General features: G+C 42.5%; 1 protein-coding gene across 13 annotated transcripts in view; it reads right to left on the minus strand.

Annotated features, from left to right (window-relative positions):
• CAMK2D (calcium/calmodulin dependent protein kinase II delta) overlaps nt 1–20,047 on the minus strand; it is a 278,028-nt gene that overhangs the window by 25,673 nt on the left and 232,308 nt on the right. For 10 of the 13 annotated variants that reach the window (XM_045017932.1, XM_045017931.1, XM_045017923.1 and 7 more), the window contains 3 exons: nt 11,703–11,778; nt 5,301–5,395; nt 826–1,054 (listed from right to left, as the gene is read on the minus strand). In XM_045017932.1, coding sequence (XP_044873867.1) covers nt 826–1,054; nt 5,301–5,395; nt 11,703–11,778 — 400 coding nt within the window. Of the gene's footprint in view, nt 1–821; nt 1,055–5,300; nt 5,396–11,702; nt 11,779–20,047 lie in introns of those variants that run through there. The other 3 variants (XM_045017933.1, XM_045017934.1, XM_045017928.1) reach the window with 1 other exon arrangement.

Genomic DNA, 20,047 nt, shown 5'->3' on the forward strand with positions numbered 1-20,047 from the left:
ATGGCTAGTATGTGTAAGCACTAGGGCTAGCTGGAAAACAGGAAAATTGCTAACATTTTCATTTTTCATCAACTTTTTGTTTTTGTTGAAATTTTCCAGCCGGATCTAAATAATTATATGTTTCCTATCATTTCTCTCTCTTTACTTCCTGCCAGTCCCCTTGGACTGTATTTGTTATGGCCCTTTTGTGTCTTGTTTCAGGGCCTGTCTACATTAAAGAAGCTTCCACCAAAGTAATTACAGCAATGTGATTACACCATTGTAAACCCCTGCATGTAGACATGCTGCACAGGTAGAAAGTGCTGCTGACACTTGTGACGCTCAATCCAGGGATTTACTAAAGTAACCTGCACTAGTGTAAGCCCGACTTTGTATTGAGGCAGCGCGTCTATGTTAGTGGTAGTGTAACCACATCAGCTGAGTTACACTGGGGCAAACTTCCTTTGTGAAGAGGAGGCCTAAAATTAAAACTATTGAAACTCTTCAGAGCAGACACTGTCTATGTGTATGTACTTGTACATGTTCTTACTATGTGTACGTACAACACCCAGCACAGTGAAGTCCTAAGCTTAAATGGGCATGATTGTAAACAAATAATACAAATTATTACAAATATTTGCACTAATACTGTATGCAGCATACTGAATTATTAAACAGACTTTTCAGAATTGACAGTGCAGAAGTTACACTGCAATGCTACTTTCAAGAGAGTGAAAGTTTTAGAGTTTAAGGCCAGAAAGGACGTTTAGATCATCTAGTCTGACCTCCTACATAACACAGGACATCCTTACCCCGTAGTTAATACTGTTTGGATAGATTTCTTACTTGATTGGTACTGTTGGTGACCCTGAACAGTGAAAATGAACATTCTGCCATTTGCCATCACGGCGGTGCCAGACCCGGGTCTCCTCGGACTGCATAGTTTTTGGCATTCCACTTCCGTCCATGTACTGCGTCAGCCGTATGTATGCAATGCAGGCAGCATCATCGCCCACAAGATGGACATGGGGATTGAGGATAATGGTGTGGATTGGCTTATTACCCTTGGACAAAGCTATGGGGGGAAACACACACAAAATCAGTTTTTCCCCAAGTAAACCAACAGAGTTAGCCATGTCTCTCAGTACTGAAAATGGTATGTAAATATATCAAGATTGGCAGATGCTAAATACTAACCACTGTTTTACTGATAAGCAAGCAAAACTAGCACAAAAAGTTGCAGCAGTGGGAAGGGAGTGGCACTACAGAAAGGAAGCATGTTCTCCTCTCTTCTATCAGAAAATCATTCCAAAATAACTGTGGTCTATACTAATCTGCCAAATAAGTTACAATAATTGTCTGCTTTTCAACCCTGATCAGTTTCAAGATGTCTTGCCATAATAAAGACATAAAAGAAGGATGTGTAATTATATTGTTCCCTTTCCTTTGTTCACTTTGTTGTTCACTTTTAAAAGTGAGGTCACGGGATGAATCTCATTAGTTAGCACCTGAATTCTGCTCACAGTAATATATTTGCATTATTCCTATCTCTGATTCCTCCCAGCTATAAATTTCCTTCTTTTATTTTTTTTAGTTGGCATTTCTTATTTCTTATGCGCTACCTTTGTTGAAATGATCTCATCAAAGTCTTTGGCCAGATTTCAACATGATTATTATCCAAAGTGATCTTGATTTGTTTTATATGTATCGTTTGATGGTTCTAGTGCAGTAGTGAAAGCTGTTACCAAATGCTTTATTTATGTGGTTATACTTCTTTGTACTTTAGAAAATGTAGTAAAAAGACATTTAAAAACAGAATTACTTTCTGTGATTTGGGATCTGTGTGTGTCATATTGTGAACTCCATGTTGTTTTGTGACCCAGTTTTGTTTCAGGGCTCTACTTTGCTCTGTAGCAGTCTTTGTGGATTAGAGCATCCATTTTGCAATAGGGACTTGACTCCTAGTAGAAAGACTATGTCTGAGAAGTAGAGACAAAGCAATCGAGAGCCATCAATGTTGAATAACCTTTTTCTATGGAACAATGGGTCTTCTACTGGTAAGGCCATGGTCTTTGAAGGTCTCTCTACAAGGAAGTTGATGTGGGGAGAGTAGGGGGGTGGAACATGGAATTTCCTCAGTGGAAAGAGACATGCACCAAGAGAAACAAAGGCTGTTATTAAAAGCTAGCTGCTACTCTGAGCAAAGGGTTAGTCTCTTGCTGCATGTCAGAAGGAAAGGGCAGGAGGAAAGACAAAGCAGGAAGGGCTCCCTAGCCTGTGCACACTGACTTCAGACTCAAAGAAGTGGGGAGATCAGACTTAAAGGGAGCACATTCAGAACTGTTTGTTATTTTCCAAAGATCTGAAACTCTTGTGCTGTTTAAGAGCAAAATGCCTGTGGTTAACAAATCCCTTTGCTAAGTTTGTCTTCCTTCCACATTGCCCCTGAAGGAGTTAATCAAGAAACCAGAGCTCCCACAGCCAGGTGGACTCTGGGAGAATGTGACTAAGCACTGGGGGGGTTAGGCGGGGGACACTGGTTCTAGGGTCTAAGGCAGCTGGACTCCAGAGTCTCACTGCCCAAGAAGAGTGTCAGACACGGGGTCTGCACTGGGTAGTGTGCCTGAGAGACCCAGAATTAGGAACAGTGACCATTACCCATGACCTGGGGTTTAGAAGTACATGGGATTCTGTGGTTGGATCCACATGCACCAGACTAGTGTCTGTTCACAGAAGGGGTAGGTTGTGACGCAGTGGTATGAAAAACAAGCAAATCCTGAAATTCCACTTTTCCCACCAATATCACAACCTGGGCCAACTCCCATTTCTGCACAAATACCAGTCTGTTGTGAGTGGATCCAACCACAGGATCCTATGTGCTTCTGGCATGCTGTTCTTCTGGCTTGACTACTGTTATGGAGATAGGAGAGATGTACTCCAGAGTCAGTTCTTTTCCCATCCTGCCTGTTTCCTTTCTAGCTGGGTGGAGGAGGCTGAGTTCACCCCACCCAGCCTGGGCTGTGAGGAAAACTGCTCTCTGCCCACAGAGCTGGCCAAGCTCCCCAACTAGACCCTCGATAAGGAGAAAGCAGGAGACACAAACCCTTCCTTTTGTCTCTCACTTTTCTCGGCCTAGCTCTCTGCCTGAAACCTGTGGGGGCCCCTAGGGGCTCCAAACACCTCAGAAAGGGAGTGAAGGTGAGAGGACAATCTCTCCCAGAATCAAACACAGCCCTGGGACACAGCTGGGAATTTGATGGACACATTATTGAGCTGCACTGTTAGTCTACAAACTTGAAATCAAGTTTGGAATTTCCTTCCCAAAAGCCCTGGAACAGGGCGTGTCTAGCTGAGCTATCAGCCACAGGGGAGTGGAGGGAGGAAACTGGAGGCAACTTCAGAGGGCAGGACATTCCCCTGTCACCAGTGACTGACGGGTCTGGTTCTGCCCCCAAGCTGCAAGCAGGCTGAAGTACCCATTGTAAAGGGCCTATAGACCTTAGCACTAAGGAGAACACGCTAAATGCTTGCAGTTCTCATTTCAAAGTACGTTAGACAGTAACCCACAGGAATGGGTTACCCAGGGAGGAAGTGAAATCTCTATCTTTAGAGGTTTTTAAGGCCTGGCTTGACAAAGCCCTGGCTGGGATGATTTAGTTGGGGTTGGTCCTGCTTTGAGCTAGATGACATCCTGAAGTCTCTTCCAACCCTAATATTCTATGTTTTTAAGTAATCTGAATCCTTACCCAGGACATTTTTTTACTAAATAAACGCAGCAAAGAATCCTGTGGCACCTTATAGACTAACAGACGTTTTGCAGCATGAGCTTTCGTGGGTGAATACCCACTTCGTCGGATGCAAGTAGTGGAAATATCCAGGGACAGGTATATATATGCAAGCAAGAAGCAAGCTAGAGATAACGAGGTTAGTTCAATCAGAGAGGATGAGGCCCTGTTCTAGCAGTTGAGGTGTGAAAACCAAGGGAGGAGAAACTGGTTCTGTAGTTGGCAAGCCATTCACAGTCTTTGTTTAATCCTGAGCTGATGGTGTCAAATTTGCAGATGAACTGAAGCTCAGCAGTTTCTCTTTAAAGTCTGGTCCTGAAGTTTTTTTGCTGCAGGATGGCCACCTTAAGATCTGCTATTGTGTCCATTTATCCTTTTCCGTAGAGAAAAGGATAAATGGACACAAATCAGATATTAGGAATGGCAAATCAGATATTAGGAATGGCAAATCAGATATTAGGAATGGCAATATACAAAAACCTGTAGGAGAACACTTCAACCTCCCTGGCCACACAATAGCAGATCTTCAGGTGGCCATCCTGCAGCAACAAAACTTCAGGACAAGACTTCAAAGAGAAACCGCTGAGCTTCAGTTCATCTGCAAATGCTCATGCTGCAAAACGTTTGTTAGTCTGTAAGGTGCCACAGGATTCTTTGCTGCTTTTACAGATCCAGACTAACACAGCTACCCCTCTGATACTAAATAAACAACCACCACCACAACCACTTCATTAATATCTGTACAGATGGGGAAACTGAGGCACTGAAATTCAATGATGTGTTCACAAGACAGAATGGGAGTCCATCTCAGATTTGAGATTAGAATTTAGGAGTCCCTGGAGCGAGTCTTGTGCCCTGACATTTCTCATTCAGAAATTGCTGGATGAGAAAATCAATTTCATTAGTTAATTTATACCACGATCAGCCTCCCTTTGAGTTTCAAATCTGTTCTGAAACTATGTCATCTATAGTACCTGATCGTCCATGGTATGAACAAGTAAGCAGTGTAGCTTTTATTTTCTGAAGCTGACATGGTTGTATTAAATCCACCAACTGACGTGCTGTGATCACCATTAAGAGAGTCATGAGGCCAGTGCTTCAGCTAGTGTGAATCAGCACAGTGACTATAGTTTTTCCTTAGACTTACAGTAAGAAAGAATAATGATCAACTGTTAGGAAATGCTGACTTTTTAATGGTGATCAGTTTGTCCATCACTGCAGACTTTTCAAATGTGCCCAGTGCTGTGGTATTCAGCCCCTCTAGCTCTGAAAAACAGAGTGGGAATCACTTGCCTTCCAACCCTATTTACCTTTTAGCCGTCCCTCCATACCCCTCTCCTCAAAAAGATATTACATGAACTTGACAATTCCCTCCACAATAAAAAGTTCCCCATGGTTTCTAAGCAAGTTTAAAGTATTTTATACTGCATAATTCAAAATGAAATTTCAAAAACATCATAAGCAGCTACAAAAAACAGCTGGATTTGAGAAGCACACCTGGAAATATTTTAAATGTGATCAAATAGGAAAACACACCATTTTCAAAGTAGAACCTGTGAAAGTCCATCCCTTCCACCAGATTCCCCAAAGCTTCAGGTTCAAAAGATGTAAGGCCTGGATCACAGATCTTTCTGTGGAAGAGAAAATTGAACAGTGATGACAAATGTATAGTTAGTTTCAGATACAGCACAGGACTGCTTTCTTCTTGATAACTCTGAAACCAAAGGAATCCCCAAATTGCAATTTTCTATCCCTAATACATACAATTCACTGCAAGAGGGAATTCAGACTAAGTCAGCGTTTCTCAAATGTGGCCACCGTGGCTTCATGCAGCCACCAGGGACTTTTCTTGCGGCCACAGCCTCCTGGGCTGTGATGGAGGGGGAGTGAGGGGGTGGGAAAAGTAACTCTCTCTCCTCCTCCCTGTTGCTCCTGGATGCACCCCCTTGTTGCTGGTACTGTGGCCACCAGCAGGGATTGGGCCCTGCCTCCCTCTGGAGTCACCTGGGGCACAATGCTGTAGGAACAGGCAGCCATCGAGTTCCCCACTTTCCCTGGGGCAGTGGGGCTCAGGCTTTGGGCTTCAGCCCTGGGGTGGTGGGGTGGCAGGCTCTGGACACTGGGCTTTGGGTTCAGTCCCGGGCTCTGGCTGCGTGGCAGCAGGCCTCAGGCGCCAGTGGCAGGCTTCGGGCTCCGTCCCTGGATCCCATCCTCCAGTGGCAGGCTTTGGGCTCTGACAGCATGGCTTCAGGCTCCAGCCCCCCGCTGCCTTCCCCAGCTCCCCACCCCCATCTTCCTTGATCCCCACTGCCTCCCTCGACCCTCCCTCCAGGGCTTAATTTGTTCCCAGGCTTGCCAGGGCTGAGTAAGTCTGCTGTGAAAAGTGAGACTTGTATGTTTGTAAATATCACTTTTCACAACGGACTTACTAGCTAGCAATAAATAAATTACAATGATTTGGACATGTATATGTGCATATTTATTTGGTTTTCCTAAAGCTAATTAAGTATTTTCAGAAAAATTTGTCTTAAGAATCCCTGCTCTAAGTGATGATTATGATGGCGCTGAGGGAAAATTGGAGAATCTTTATACCAGAGGCAATATGGAGCAGAAAGCTGAACAGTAAAGGAGAGACTACATATGAGGATGTCTGAGGAAAGACTTCAGAAGTCAGAGGGGCAGGAATGGTAAAATGAGTGCTATAGCCATGTGGAAAAGAAAGCTTGAAGAAATGCGGTCTATCAACTAGAATATTAAGGTCCAGATTAGAAAGAGAGATTACTCACTGTATGCAGTAGCTGTAGTTCTTCCAAGATGTGTGTCCCTATGGGTGCTCCACTTCGGTGTGCACCTTTCATGGGAGATTTTCATTAGCAGTGTCTGTTGGCCCTCGCATGCACTGTTAATAACTTGTGCCCTGCACTGAGGTTATATCAGGCTGCGTGGGCAAACTTCCCTCAGTTCCTTCTCCACTGCTGAGTCTCAGAAGGAAACTCTGAAGCAGAGGGGAAGGAGGACGGGTAGTGGAGCACCCCTAGGTAAGGCTGAGATTCTTTCACAGAGGTCATGAAAGTCATGGATTCCCTGACTTCTGCATTGGCTGGTGCAGCTGACTTCAAGCCGCCTGATCAACGGGCCCCAAGGCCAAATGCTCAGGCACCCCACGGCTAGCCACACTGGCCACTGCTGGAGCGACCCAGGGCCAGCTGCACTGGCCACTGCTCGGGCTGTCCCAGGCAACTGGCTATAGTGGCACTGTCACACCCCAATGGCTCCCTCCCTCAGGGAGTTCCCGGGGAAGGCAGATCAGCATTGTATGTGGCTAACGTTGTTGCAAGAAGGGGGGCTGTGCTGGGCCCCAGACGTCCGGAGGAGGAATGGGGGGGCTGGCCCCAGGCCTCTGCGGGAGGGTTGGACGGGGGACTGGCCCCAGGCCACCGCTGGGGGTGGGAGGGCTGGCCACTTCCTGTGGAAAGTAGAGTGACCTGGCCCCAGCCTGCTCTGCTCCCCTGGCTCCCAGACTGGGGGGAGGGGGGAACTGCCCCCCCGCTGCACTCACCAGCGGCGTGGCTGGGAGCCAGGGGAGTGGAGCAGGCTGGGGCTGGGTCGCTCAATTTACCGCTGAGTGCAGGCCTGACAGCTTCTGGAGTCCTCAGGGGAGTGGGGGCGGGGAAGAGGCAAGGTGGGGCGGAGCAGGGTCAGGAAGAGGCAGGGCTGGGGCAGTGAAAAGTGGGAGCGGAGCCGGGCGGGGGCCCTGGGGAAGAGCCGGAGCAGGGGCTGGAGCAGCACACAGCTGCACGGGGCACCAGGAAATTTCCTGGTTCCCTACGCAGCTGCATACTTTGTGTATGGGTAAGGATGGCCCTGGGGTAGACTTATACTGTTGTTGTTTGCCCCAGTCATTCACCACATCAACCACTAGAGAGTCAGGTGGAACGTGAGAAAATAGGAACACACAGTCGTTAATGTGAACATAATACTTTTTAGTGACTCTTTTTCACATGGGTGTTACTGTAGCAGGTTTCTCAACTGATTTTTGCAGGTCCCAGCAGAGCCTCGTTGATAGGAAGGGCAACTATGGATGGTGTTGCAGAGTGAAGAATATACAACAGCTCTGATCTCCTGAAGAGGTATATGTAAGGGAGTCTGACACCTATTTAATGAGGTCTTGAGGCTGCCATAGCCATAGATGGAGGAGGAGTGATTACTGCCTCCATCTGGTGAAAAAGAAGAGATGGTAGTTGTAGGGGGTTGCTTCTTTGTTCACTTACGTCTCTTGAGCCTCGAACATTTTCTCCTGCTGCTGGGGAGGAGAATCTTGAGTCTCCCTATCATCCGAGGGAATAGGGTCAGGGCCCTGGAGACCTGTCAGTGATAAACTGCTCAGGGATTCTAATTTAGGCATTGAGGACCAGAAGAGGGAGGGGATGGCATCCAGGGTTGCTCCCACCAGGAATGATGAGTTCCCAGGCATTTTCCTTGTCTCTTAGAGAAAGATAGTTCATATATGGGTATGTAGGAGAACCCTGAACAGAGATTGAAGATACCGAAGAGAGGTCTCCATCTTCTTACTTTAATGGGGAGCAGCGACTGAAAAGAAAGGGATGTTAAAGGGTCTAGAAACCAAGAGGTTCTTGACACCAAGAAACGCCCAGTACCTGCCAGCAGTGGAGACTCAGGTTAGCAGTCACCGGTAAGTCCTTCTGGTACGTAAAGTCTTGCAGTACCGAGTGTGGTTACAGCACTGAGTGGAGTTATGGCACCATTGGCGTTGTATGCTTCTCCCTACAGAATGGTACCGATGGTTTTGAGCGCTTCACAGACATTGTTGATGTAGATGGAGGCTTAGTCTTACACAGTACAGAAGAGCCTGATAAAAGTACCAAGAGAGGGTTTAAGTCCGACAGTACCAATCTGTGTTTGCTCTGACCATCTCTGCTAGATGGCTCCAGAGACTCCTCAGAGCTATGTTTACTCTTAGAGCTGTGGAATTTTCCTGCTTCATTGATTCTGGAGAAGCCCTTCGCCTCAACAATACCAAGCTTTGAGGATCAAGTCTCTGAGGCCGTTTACCAAAAAGTGAGGTCTCTTTGAGGTGGGTTCCTTAAAGAGGAGAATTAGAGCTCCTCTTAGGATATTCAGAGGAGGATTCAGGCTTTCCCTTTCTAGAAGAGTGTTGTGCTGAGGTTGAAGGGGCACAAGAGACCCCGAGGAACTGATGTACAATGAGGTTCTCCTGACCTGGTTCCAAAGGGGAGTGAAGAGATCAATCCATCATTAACAGTTGCATCTTGATTTCCCAGTTCTTCCAAGCCTTGGATTTGAGGGCTGAACGAAGTTACACTTCTGTGGATTGTGCGACTCTTCCAGGGAGGAAACACAGTTACAGTGTCCATCGCTGAGTGATACAGCCTCTCTACATGTGAGGCAACCTTTAAACTCTGATGAACTGGGAATGCCCCTCACAAGGAGGATTTCCCCAGAGGAAATAAAACAATCTTTCAATAGTCGCAGTATTTATCTATTGGCTAACAACCTAACTAACTAAACTAAGAAGAACAAAATCGGCAAACAGTTGAGACACGCATAATGCAAAGATGCTAAACTCAGTCTCAAGCCGAGGCGACTGAGAAGGAACTGAGGGCGGTTTGCCCATACTCGGTGCAGGGCATGAGGATATCAGCAGTGCATGTGTGGGCTGAATGGACACTGCTAATGAAAATCTCTGATCAAAGGTGCATAGGGTGCACATGCACCTGAAGTAGAGCACCCATGGGGACACTACTCAAAGAAGAGCCACCCATTCCTACCATGCTTTTTTTTCCTTTCCAGATTTTCCTCTCTTATGGCAAGTAGAGCTGGGTTCATAAAGCCATTATTCCCATGGATCTTGTTTCCCAGGAATGATGAAAAATTTCTAATTGGAGACTTTTCCCACAAGAATACTATTTGCCATTGTAATGTCCACTGTTTTGACAATTAACACAAACAATAAAACAGCCTTCCAACTCTGAGATTTAAATGAGGTGGCATTCTATTTGTTTCATGATAACCCAGAACAAAGGTTCCTTATCCTCCATCCAGTTTGCCCTACTGCAGAGCATGCTTGACCTCAAAGGCATATGACCTCATACAAATCAGCCTGTGAAGCAGAAATATGATGTATGTGAAATTCTGTGATCCATTGATAAACATGGGCATTACCATTTCTGTCTGTCTTGCTTTCCTATGTGTCATTCCAACAGGGAACATAAATTATATACTGCATCATGCTGGAATGAAACACAACACATATAGGCATGAAGGATGAAATCTTGGTCCCAATGAAATCAGTGGTATTTTTGCCATTGACTTCTATAGGATCAGCATTTCACCTAAAATTTTCTTTTGGTGTTTGGCCAGAAGATACATTTTCAAAGCCATAAATGGACGTTAGGCATCTAAATCCTACTGGAAGTCATAGGACTTAGATATTCAGCTGTTATTTGTGCCTTTGAAAATCTCCCCCATGATATGTTAAGTCTAAAACCAATGTTGCTACCAATGTTTAAATGGTAATTTAATTTTGGTTAGATGTTTCTAAGGCTTGAGTTTTGCCATGCTGCAAAACAGAAAAGTTTTGAGCAAACTTCCATTTGATATTTTTGTACAACAGTTTTTGTAACAGTCAAAGGCTATAAAGTGCTCATACCAGGCAAAGGCACATTACTGGTAATTTGTCACTGTCTCATAGGAGTATTACCTCCCTATTTCAACTATTCTAGAACCTTTAGCTCTTCATGAGCTGAAACAGTGTCTTTAGCTCTACACCTTTAACTTTAAACAAAATATAATTTGTTTTCGTTCCAAATACATTTAATGGGTTGGAGTAAAGAAACAACAGAACTGGCCATAAGGTTATTTTAAAAATGGAATTAGTTCTTGAAGCAGAATTTTTTTGGGTCCTGAACAAAATTTCCGAAGTAGGGCATCCAATGAAGTGGGCCCACGAAACCTTATGCTCAAATAAATTTGTTAGTCTCTAAGGTGCCACAAGTACTCCTGTTCTTTTTGCAAAGTAACACTGGTGCAGCACGCAATGGGAAGCAGTCAGAGAGAGGCAGGAGAAGGCCAAAGTAAGTGCTTGAGGTCTTGCTTTTTTTATTTAATTTTTTAAGGGAGTGTGGAGAGAAAGGAACTTATGCTGTAACTTTTGGGGGGTTGCAGTGATTGGAGTGGTCTTGTGACACTGCAGGGGAAAGTGTCTGTCCCCACCAATTCTGGAGACAAAATAGTTCCACTTACACAGTGACACACAGTTTTAAGTGAAATACTGTAGAATGGAAATGCTTGTAAACACAGAGAAAATAACTGGCCACATGGACCCTACTACCACAAATAGAAGTTCCATAGTGCACATTGATGTGCTGCTATGTGAAATGAAAAGGGTAGGGGTATGTCAAAGTGCATTACATAACTTTTAGTGCTTGGTAGCAGGGTCTACATGGCCAGTTAGTGCATGGCAGGTGAGTGTGCTGCAAATTCACACCCAGGCTTGCTATGTACTAGCTCTCTATGTAAATGAACCATAAGTCCCAAGTGGCATTAATGTATTACAGTGCAACAGATAGAATTCTGGTGACAGTGAACCTCTGCTTATACTGAAATGTTTCTCTTAAAACAGCTTTCCAGTGTATTTTGATCTTGATTCTTAGATTTTAAATCATGAACATTCTCTCCTCTCTGCCTGATGAAAGAGATCACTGCATATGTTATGTAGCAATAATGGGTCTGATTCACTATGGTGTTATTCCATGTTTATCCTAATATAACGCTACTGAAATCTGCTGTTATACCAGTATGTGACTTGTGCAATACAGCAGTGAATCAGGTTCTGTGTTTCCTCAACATTTTTATACATTTATCTCATCTTGTCTCTTGCAAAATGAGTCAACTTACGTGTAAGCTTCAAAGTCCCCATTGTTGATAGCTTCAATCAGCTGCTCAGTAACCTTGATAATCTCCTGCTTACGAGCTAAAGAAAGGATAAACAGACACAAATACAACAAAACATGAGATGGGAACAAAAGTGGAAAGTGACAGCATAAAAGACTGTCAGACTAAATAACAAAGGCAAGGACATTTAGATATTTCCCTGGTCAGTGTGACTGCCATTCATTCCATGATTCCACTATTCCACTTTCTTTTCTAGTACCATAGCCAGAAGTGTTAAATTACTCGCTTTACAATATATTGGCCTTAGTGTATTCCTGTATTCATAAGGAAATAAAGCACATGTCACAGATCAATGATACATTTTCTGCCTCAATTCTGATCCACTTTCTCTCACTGAAGGACCTGCCTTTAAAAACACAACAAGCTCTTGACCTTTACAGAAGTGTAAAAGCAGCCAGTTGTCATTTTATGAGCAATATTGTAATGATTCACCTACATCTGGAATCTGGAGCTTGTAAGTGTACAATCCTGATCTCAGAAATCTATGTTTACAATGAATTTTTCCCCACTTACCATTTGTTTTGGCCAAATGCAAAAAGGCGGGGTGCCAGCACTACCTTAAATGGCGCTCTGCCTTTAATTGCAGAGATGTAACCATAAGAAATTAAGAATGTAAGAACAGCCATACCATTGTCCATTTAGCCCAGTATCCTGTCTCTGACAGTGACCAGTGCCAGATGCTTCAGAATGAACAGAACAGGGCAATTTCAAAGCAGCCATCCCTTGTTGTTTAGTCCCAGCTTCTGGCAGTTGGAGGTTTACAGACACCCAGAGCATGGGGCTGTGTCCTGACCATCTTGGTTAATAGCCATTGATGAACCTATCCTCCATGAACATACTTAATTCTTTTTTGAAACCAGTTTTACTTTTGGCCTTCACAACATCTCATAGCAATGTGTTCCGCAGGTTGACTGCACTGCACTTTTGTTTGTTTGAAACCTGCTGCCTATTAATTTCATCAGCTGAACTCTAGTTCTTGTGTTATGTGAAGAGGTAAATAAACTTTCCTATTTACTTGCTCCATAGCATTCATGATTTTATAGACCTCCATCATATCCTCCCCTTAGTCGTCTCTTTTTGAAGCTTGAACAGTCCTAGTCTTTTTAATCTCTCCTTGTAAGGAAGCTATTCTATACTTCTAATCATTTCTGTTGCCATTTTCTGCACTTTTTCAATTCTAATACATCTTTTTTTGAGAGGGAGCAACCAGAACTACACACACAGTATTCAAGATGTGAGCATACCATGGACTTATATAGTGGCATTATATTTTCTGTTTTACTCTCTCTCTCTTTCCTAATGGTTCCTGTTAGCTTTTTGACTGCCACTGAATACTGAGTTGATATTTTCAGAGAACTGTTGGGACTCCAAGATCTTTTTCTTGAGTGGTAACAGCTAATTTAGATCCCATTATTTTGTACGTATAGCTGGGATTATTTTTCAGTGTGCATTACTTTGCATTTATCAATACTGAATTGTATCTGCCATTTTATTGCCATTTTTAACTCTTCACAGCCAGCTTTGACTTAATTATCTTGAGTAATTTTGTATTGTCTGCAACCGCTCCTGAAATAAGCCCAAACCACTATTTAAGAGAAATTTAGGTCCTGATACTATATCCAGATCTTCCTCTGCAAAGTCGCATTGATTACAGTAGGATCTGTATGGATTCAACACAGATCTAACTGCAGCAATGAGTCCTTCCGTTGTAAGCTCTGTGGCACAGTGACTATGCCTATTATTATGTTTGTAAGCAAGAGTTACAACAGATCTTTTGGTGCTACCATAAACAAATATTAAAATAATAAAAATGCCTTATAAAAGACCAGTATTTTAAAAGTTGTGTGTGCGCGCGCGTGCACACGTGTATTTTCCTTTAGCAATTATGGAAGTCCCAGTAAGACTAAATGGTCACTCTGCTAGCAGGGCTAGTGGGTAGCATGGTGGGATAAGGAAGATTTTTAAAAATAAAGAGAGGTTTCAGTTGCCTGATTTCTTGCAGGTATTGTGGATGAATTTGTATGAGGTGAGGACAGTGGCTTTGCTGACCAGCACTGGCAGGGTGCTCCACATATACAGAATGATGTAGAAGGAACTGTGGAGATAGTTGTGGGAGAAGCAGAAAAATGGGGCACCAAGACTGGCATCATCAGCAGAACAAAGAGGATAGTGGGGTGATGAGATAAAAGACAAGGGGAGTAGAATGAGGAAGGGTCTAGAAACTGAAGGACAAGAAGTTTAAACTTGATGTGATGAAGAAAGGGGAGTGAGTAGAGGGATTCAAGGAGGGAGGATAAGATGGTGAGATGAGAGGGGAAGGAAGATGATGCCTGAAATCAGAAATCTTGTATGCCATACCTAGTGTAAAAGTAATTTATCTAGAGATTTAACAATACATTAAGACATGACAAATTATTAAATTAGGCAATAGAAAACAATATAATTTTCTATTGTTGGATAGAATATAATTGTTGGATCACTGTAAATAAGGCCAAGATCTAAAGATATATGCTATTTTCCAGATTCAATTTACACTAAACCCTAAGGACAGATCATATTCAGCTGGTTGGTGATAATTTTATGTATGTTGATATTATTCTTTGTTTCACAATTTATTAATACCACATTTGATTTCCCAGTTTTACCATAACATGCCCACAGTTGGATACAAGGTCATGTATATTGCAAATTAAGTGGTGAACATCTGAATATACTCTGTATCATAATATACTACTAAGTGATCCCAAGGGGCTGCAGGAGATGGTTTTTCAGTGGAGCACTGTCAATGGCATGTCTTAGCATAATTCACTTTGGCAATACTTAACTCATTCTCATCTGTCTGTGGTTTCAATTGCACAATCTAGAGTTGTGTAAAAGACAGCAGCTCAATTTCACAAAGGATTTTCAGATTTTGAAAACTGGCTTCATTCTTTAGAGAAACATGTCACAGGGTGGACCGGCCCTTTAAAGTGGAACTGATATGTCCCACCTGTGTCTCATTAACAGCATCACAATGGGGCCTGATAGAGGATAGATGGTTTCCATAAAGAGCCAGAGAAGGAACAGGAAATAGGAAGATGAAGCTGTGGCAGAGACTGCAGTTAGCAGCAGGGAAGATTTGGGCTTAGAAGCTAGAGGGCCTGGGGGGCAGGGGAAGAATGGGGCAGGATTGCCTGCTGAACTCTCAAAGCAGGGAAATAGACAGCACTGGGAGAGTGATGAACTCTCTCCTAGGGAAGAAAGGACTCCAGGTAGGAAGACCAGGGATTTCCTGCTGTGAAAAGCAGAGAAGGACTCTAGCTAGAAGGGATGGAGTGGCTCCTTGATAAAAAGTGGGTTGGACAGAGGAGGAACCTGGGGACTGGCAGAAGATGCCAGGGATGAACTTTTGAGACTTTGAAGACAGTTTGAATTGTTTGGTAATAAACTCAGCCCCCAAGGAGGGGTAATTATTGGTCACAAGAGAGCCTCTAGTGGAGTTAGTGATTTAAGAAGCCCTGAGCAGAAGGGAAAACTGAGGCAGATTGCCACAGATCCACCACTGACCATGGGAGGCGGCTCATCCTGTTACAGAATTAAACCAGAAAATGTGAAAATTCTCTGTGAAGAAACACAAAATGTTTAAAAAAAGAGAAAAACTGAAACAATTTGTTCCAAAAATGTCAAAACATTTGCCCCTCCCCAACTTTCCAAAATGAAATTATACTTAAACTGACATGATTTTGTGAAGCATTTTGATTTCAACGGAATTGAACATTCTGATGGAATATAATTCAGTTGAAGTTTCTCTGTCCAGCTCTAGTATGAACATTTGGTAAAACTATGCATCGGCTGATCTGCCCTCTGAGCACAAAGCATATCCAACCAGCAAGCTCCACAGGCTAGCAAACGAGATTACGGAAATATAGTTGGCTCAAACAGCACAACTGCTTTATGTATTCCAGTACTAGTATCAATCCCTCTAGTGCTCTTCACACTTGTGGAAAGACTTTTCAGCAAATAAAACTCACTGTAGGAAATTCACAATTCTATACTATGTTGCTATAATATATATGTGGGCTACACACATACAACTGTACATGTACAAAAAAAAGTTAGATTTATTTCTATTCAGTGAGTTTATTGAAATGCAGCATCTACTGGCTCTCAATCAAATGTTCCTAAGACAAAAGTGCAATACAATTCAGAGTAGCAAAATCTGTTCCAGCAGTGCTTCTTCCTGTACGAAGAAAACTCAGATTCTCATGCCTTACTTATCTGAAAGCTGGAATGAACATTATGAAAAAACAACAGCTCAGAACAAATGTAAGCAACAAGAAATGTTTAGTAATTAAAGTGAAACACAATACAAAATCTCCACAGCTCATGGAATTCTACACAAACAGCAGACTGTTAATAGTATTTTTTGAAATATCACAAACCTTACCTTTTTTTGGGGTCGGGGGAGAGAAGGGAATAACAGATACAAGAACTGGTTCGGCGTATCTATCTATCTATCTATAAATGTTTAAAATTGTTTATAATATATCCAGAATCCAGGGTGGGCAGAGGCAGAGTTTGGGGAGCAGGGGAAAATAGGAGATTGGAAGGGATATAGACTGGGGAGAGGTACAGGAAACATGTCATAGAACTATGCTTCACTTCACAAGGCAGGAGACTTGACAGACGTGGAGAAGGAGATACAGTGGCATAGAAGACTAGATGAGCTATCAGTGAGAGTGCAGTGAACTAGGTGATGTGGATATTGGTTGGAACATGGCTTTACCTTTGCAGACCTTATGAATCAACCTAATTTTAACTTTTGGCACTCATTAAAAGTCAGGGAAATTCCTAAATAAAATTTCATTAAAAAGTTACGGCTGCATTTCAGTGGAGCCTACCTAATGTGTGCTCTCCATGACCCTCCAATTTTTTTTTTACATTCAAATACACTTCACAAAACAAATAGTAAAAAGCCTGCCAATGAACAGGTAAGGCATGAAGATAGCTAACAAATCCCCCTCTGCCATATAATTCTTCATCACTCTTTCACCATACTCAGTTTATGCTCCCTACCCAACTTTAAACTTAATTTCATTCTTTTTTGTTTTGTTTTCTAATGGAAATACATTGTTTGCTGCACACTGATGATTTTATATCTGCATATTTTGGGGAAAATGTGCAGTAAAGATTTCAAAAGGAGGATTCTCTGCACCTTGAGGTCTTTAAACCACGATTTGAGGACTTCAGTAACTCAGACATAGGTTAGGGGTTTGTTACAGGAATGGGTGGGTGAGATTCTGTGGCCTGTGTTGTGCAGGAGGTCAGACTAGATAATCATAATGGTCCCTTCTGACCTTAAAGTCTATGAGTATATTAAGTCATGTTAGAGTTTTATAAATTCTCTCCTAGTGCAATATGCTGAAGGAGTAGAAGAATGTTTTTATGCAGAGAACTGGAATGGATCAGCTCTTTTGTGTTATGTAGTGTGTTGATCATAAGGTGCTGTGAGGTTATATAAAGTTTATTGACCTTGAAAGTGCTTAAATTATATTCACTGTATCGTGTAATGCCTAACATATGTAATAGGCTTTTATTTTTGGTAAAGATCAATCTTATAATATATCAGTGGTATGGCTTAAAAAGTTGAGACCTACCATAGAGAAAGGGAAAGTTTGCCCAGGAGGAGAGGCTACTAAGAACTGCTAGTGAGGTCCAGTAACAAGGAGCCTGAGACAGTGGCTAGCCTTTCTGTCTGTCCCCCCCACCTAGTGTGGGGACAGACTGACACTATAGGCCTGATATAGGTGAGGGGCCCTGGAGGGCTGCTCCCAGACAGTGATCTGTGGTAGAACTGGGAGCACTGCCAGGGACTAGAAGTAACTGGACTCAAGGACCATGGGAGTAAGCTGAACTCTCACCAGGAACAGAGAGATTGCCCATGAGTGAGGGCTCCTCTAGCAGACTCAGGGTAAGAGCCTCAAAAAGACTAAGACCGAGCCTAGGCTGAGGGTCGTCCGATCACAGACCTGTGATCTGACTTCAATATATAATCTACACAGTATATAAAACAAAGCATAGTGAGTTAAGGGATTGTGTTAACAGTATTTCACACAAATGTGACTTTTATTTTAGCACGTGGGCAGGTATATGATGATTACAAAGACATTTCTAACAAAAATATTTTGAAGTCAAGCTAAAATGGAAATCTAATACAATGGAATTAAGGGAATGTGTGACAATTTTGGATAAAATTATCTCATTTAGCATTATAATAGCATTAAACTCAGTACATGCATCAATTCTTGTTGATTTATTAGACTCTGGCCACATTTTACAGGGATGTATTTTACATCTACTGCATGTTTGACGATCTACTGGTATACAAGCTATGCAAAGAGGGTTTGAGCTTGTTTGCCCCACGAACATAGCAAGTGGTAATTTGACTATTAATTGGAGGCTTATGGTATGAAAAAATCCTACCCTCCATCTTATTTAGATGCAGAAAATACTGTGGCATCTAATCCTTTGATGCACTGTGGACTCAGTAGAGTAATACAGTATTTTTAAAAAGTGACAATTTCTGATGTATTATGTGCTGTTCTCCACTTTAATAAATGGAGTTAGAAGGAAGAAATCAGGAATAACTTTGAATCCTGAAGGAATTATTTGCTCATTTCTGTAGAGGAAATGACTAGACGTGATGTATTAACCTCTGCAGAATTGATTTAAAGGACCAAACAAGATAAATTGTTTTAACTTGTTGCTCTTCCCTCCTGTCTCCTTGATATTTAAAGGAAAAAGAGGAGGATTTTTAAAAAAAATCTTTTAAATTCGTATATGAGTAAGCAGCAAAAATAACTTTTTATAATTATATTACATTATGATATTTAAAATAGTATGTTATTTTTATTTTGGAATCATACAACAGAACAAAATGCATGGAATTAAGAACTGATCACACCAATCAACAACATAAGTCCTTGTTTATATAAAACAATGCTGTCTACCAAATGACGAGAATACTTTGCATTTATATAGCATCTTTACTCAGAAGACCTCAATTGCTTAACAATTATGGGTATGTACAGTATTACTATTGCCATTTTAAAGAATAGGAAATGGAAGCACAGAGAGATTAAATGGTTTGTCCAAGGTCATAGAGTGAATCAATATCAGGAATAAATCAAAGTCTCTTGATTTGCAGTCCCCTCCTTTAATCTCCAGTTCATGATGCCTGGCACAATAATGATGTGGGACATATGGAAGGATTGGGATGGAATAGATTTCTCTGGTCAGTTTGTCTGGTTGAAAGGCATGGAACAGAAAGCACACCAAAGGGGCAGGGCCTACAATGCCTTCTTTAATGTCTTAGCTTAGTGGTTTGAGCATTGGCCTGCTAAACCCAGGGTTGTGAGTTCAATTCTTGAGGGGGCCACTTAGGGATCTGGGGCAAAAAAATCAGTACTTGGTCCTGCTAGTGAAGGCAGGGGGCTGGACTCGATGACCTTTTGAGGTCCCTTCCAGTTCTAGGAGATTGGTATATCTCCAATTATTAAATTAAAATTATTAAAATTAAATTAAAATAAATCTTAGAAGAAAACTTCAGGTTCATTTCAGATAAATGATACCTATGTCAATAAAAAAAGCTGTGTATCCTGGCAATTACTGTGGGGAGTAATGGCGACTAAAACAGGTAGTTTTAATTTACATGCTGACACACAGTTCATTGTACACTTCATATTAGCTAATCTTAACCTTGTGATCCAGACTATAGACCTTAAAATCAATCAAGTAGAAATGTATGAGTTCACATTGCTCATAGTGCTGCCTTTTCGTCACTTTTTTGGAAGAAAAGATATTTTGAAGCACCACCCCAACCCAAACGTCAACAATGACATGATCTACCATGCAAAGGAAAGAGCCTGATTCACTGCTGCAGTACTTCAGTTTGACACTATTGTAACTTAGGCCTGGGCTACACTGGCGCTTTACAGCACTGCAACTTTCTCACTCAGGGGTGTGAAAAAACACCCCCCTGAGCGCTGCAAGTTATAGTGCTGTAAAGTGCCAGTGTAAGCGTGGCTCCCAGCGCTGTAAGCTAATCCCCTCGGGGAGGTGGAGTACGTGCAGTGCTGGGAGAGCTCTCTCCCAGTGCTGGCGCCGCGACCACACTCGCACTTCAAAGCGCTGCTGTGGGAGCGCTCCCGCGGCAGCGCTTTGGAGTTTTGAGTGCAGCCAAGCCCTATAATGGAGTTACATTTGCAAAACAACTGTACGAATGCAGAGGTGAACTCAGGTCCTTAAAT

Source organism: Mauremys mutica, chromosome 5, assembly GCF_020497125.1.
Source record: "Mauremys mutica isolate MM-2020 ecotype Southern chromosome 5, ASM2049712v1, whole genome shotgun sequence".
Lineage (NCBI taxonomy): Eukaryota > Metazoa > Chordata > Testudines > Geoemydidae > Mauremys > Mauremys mutica.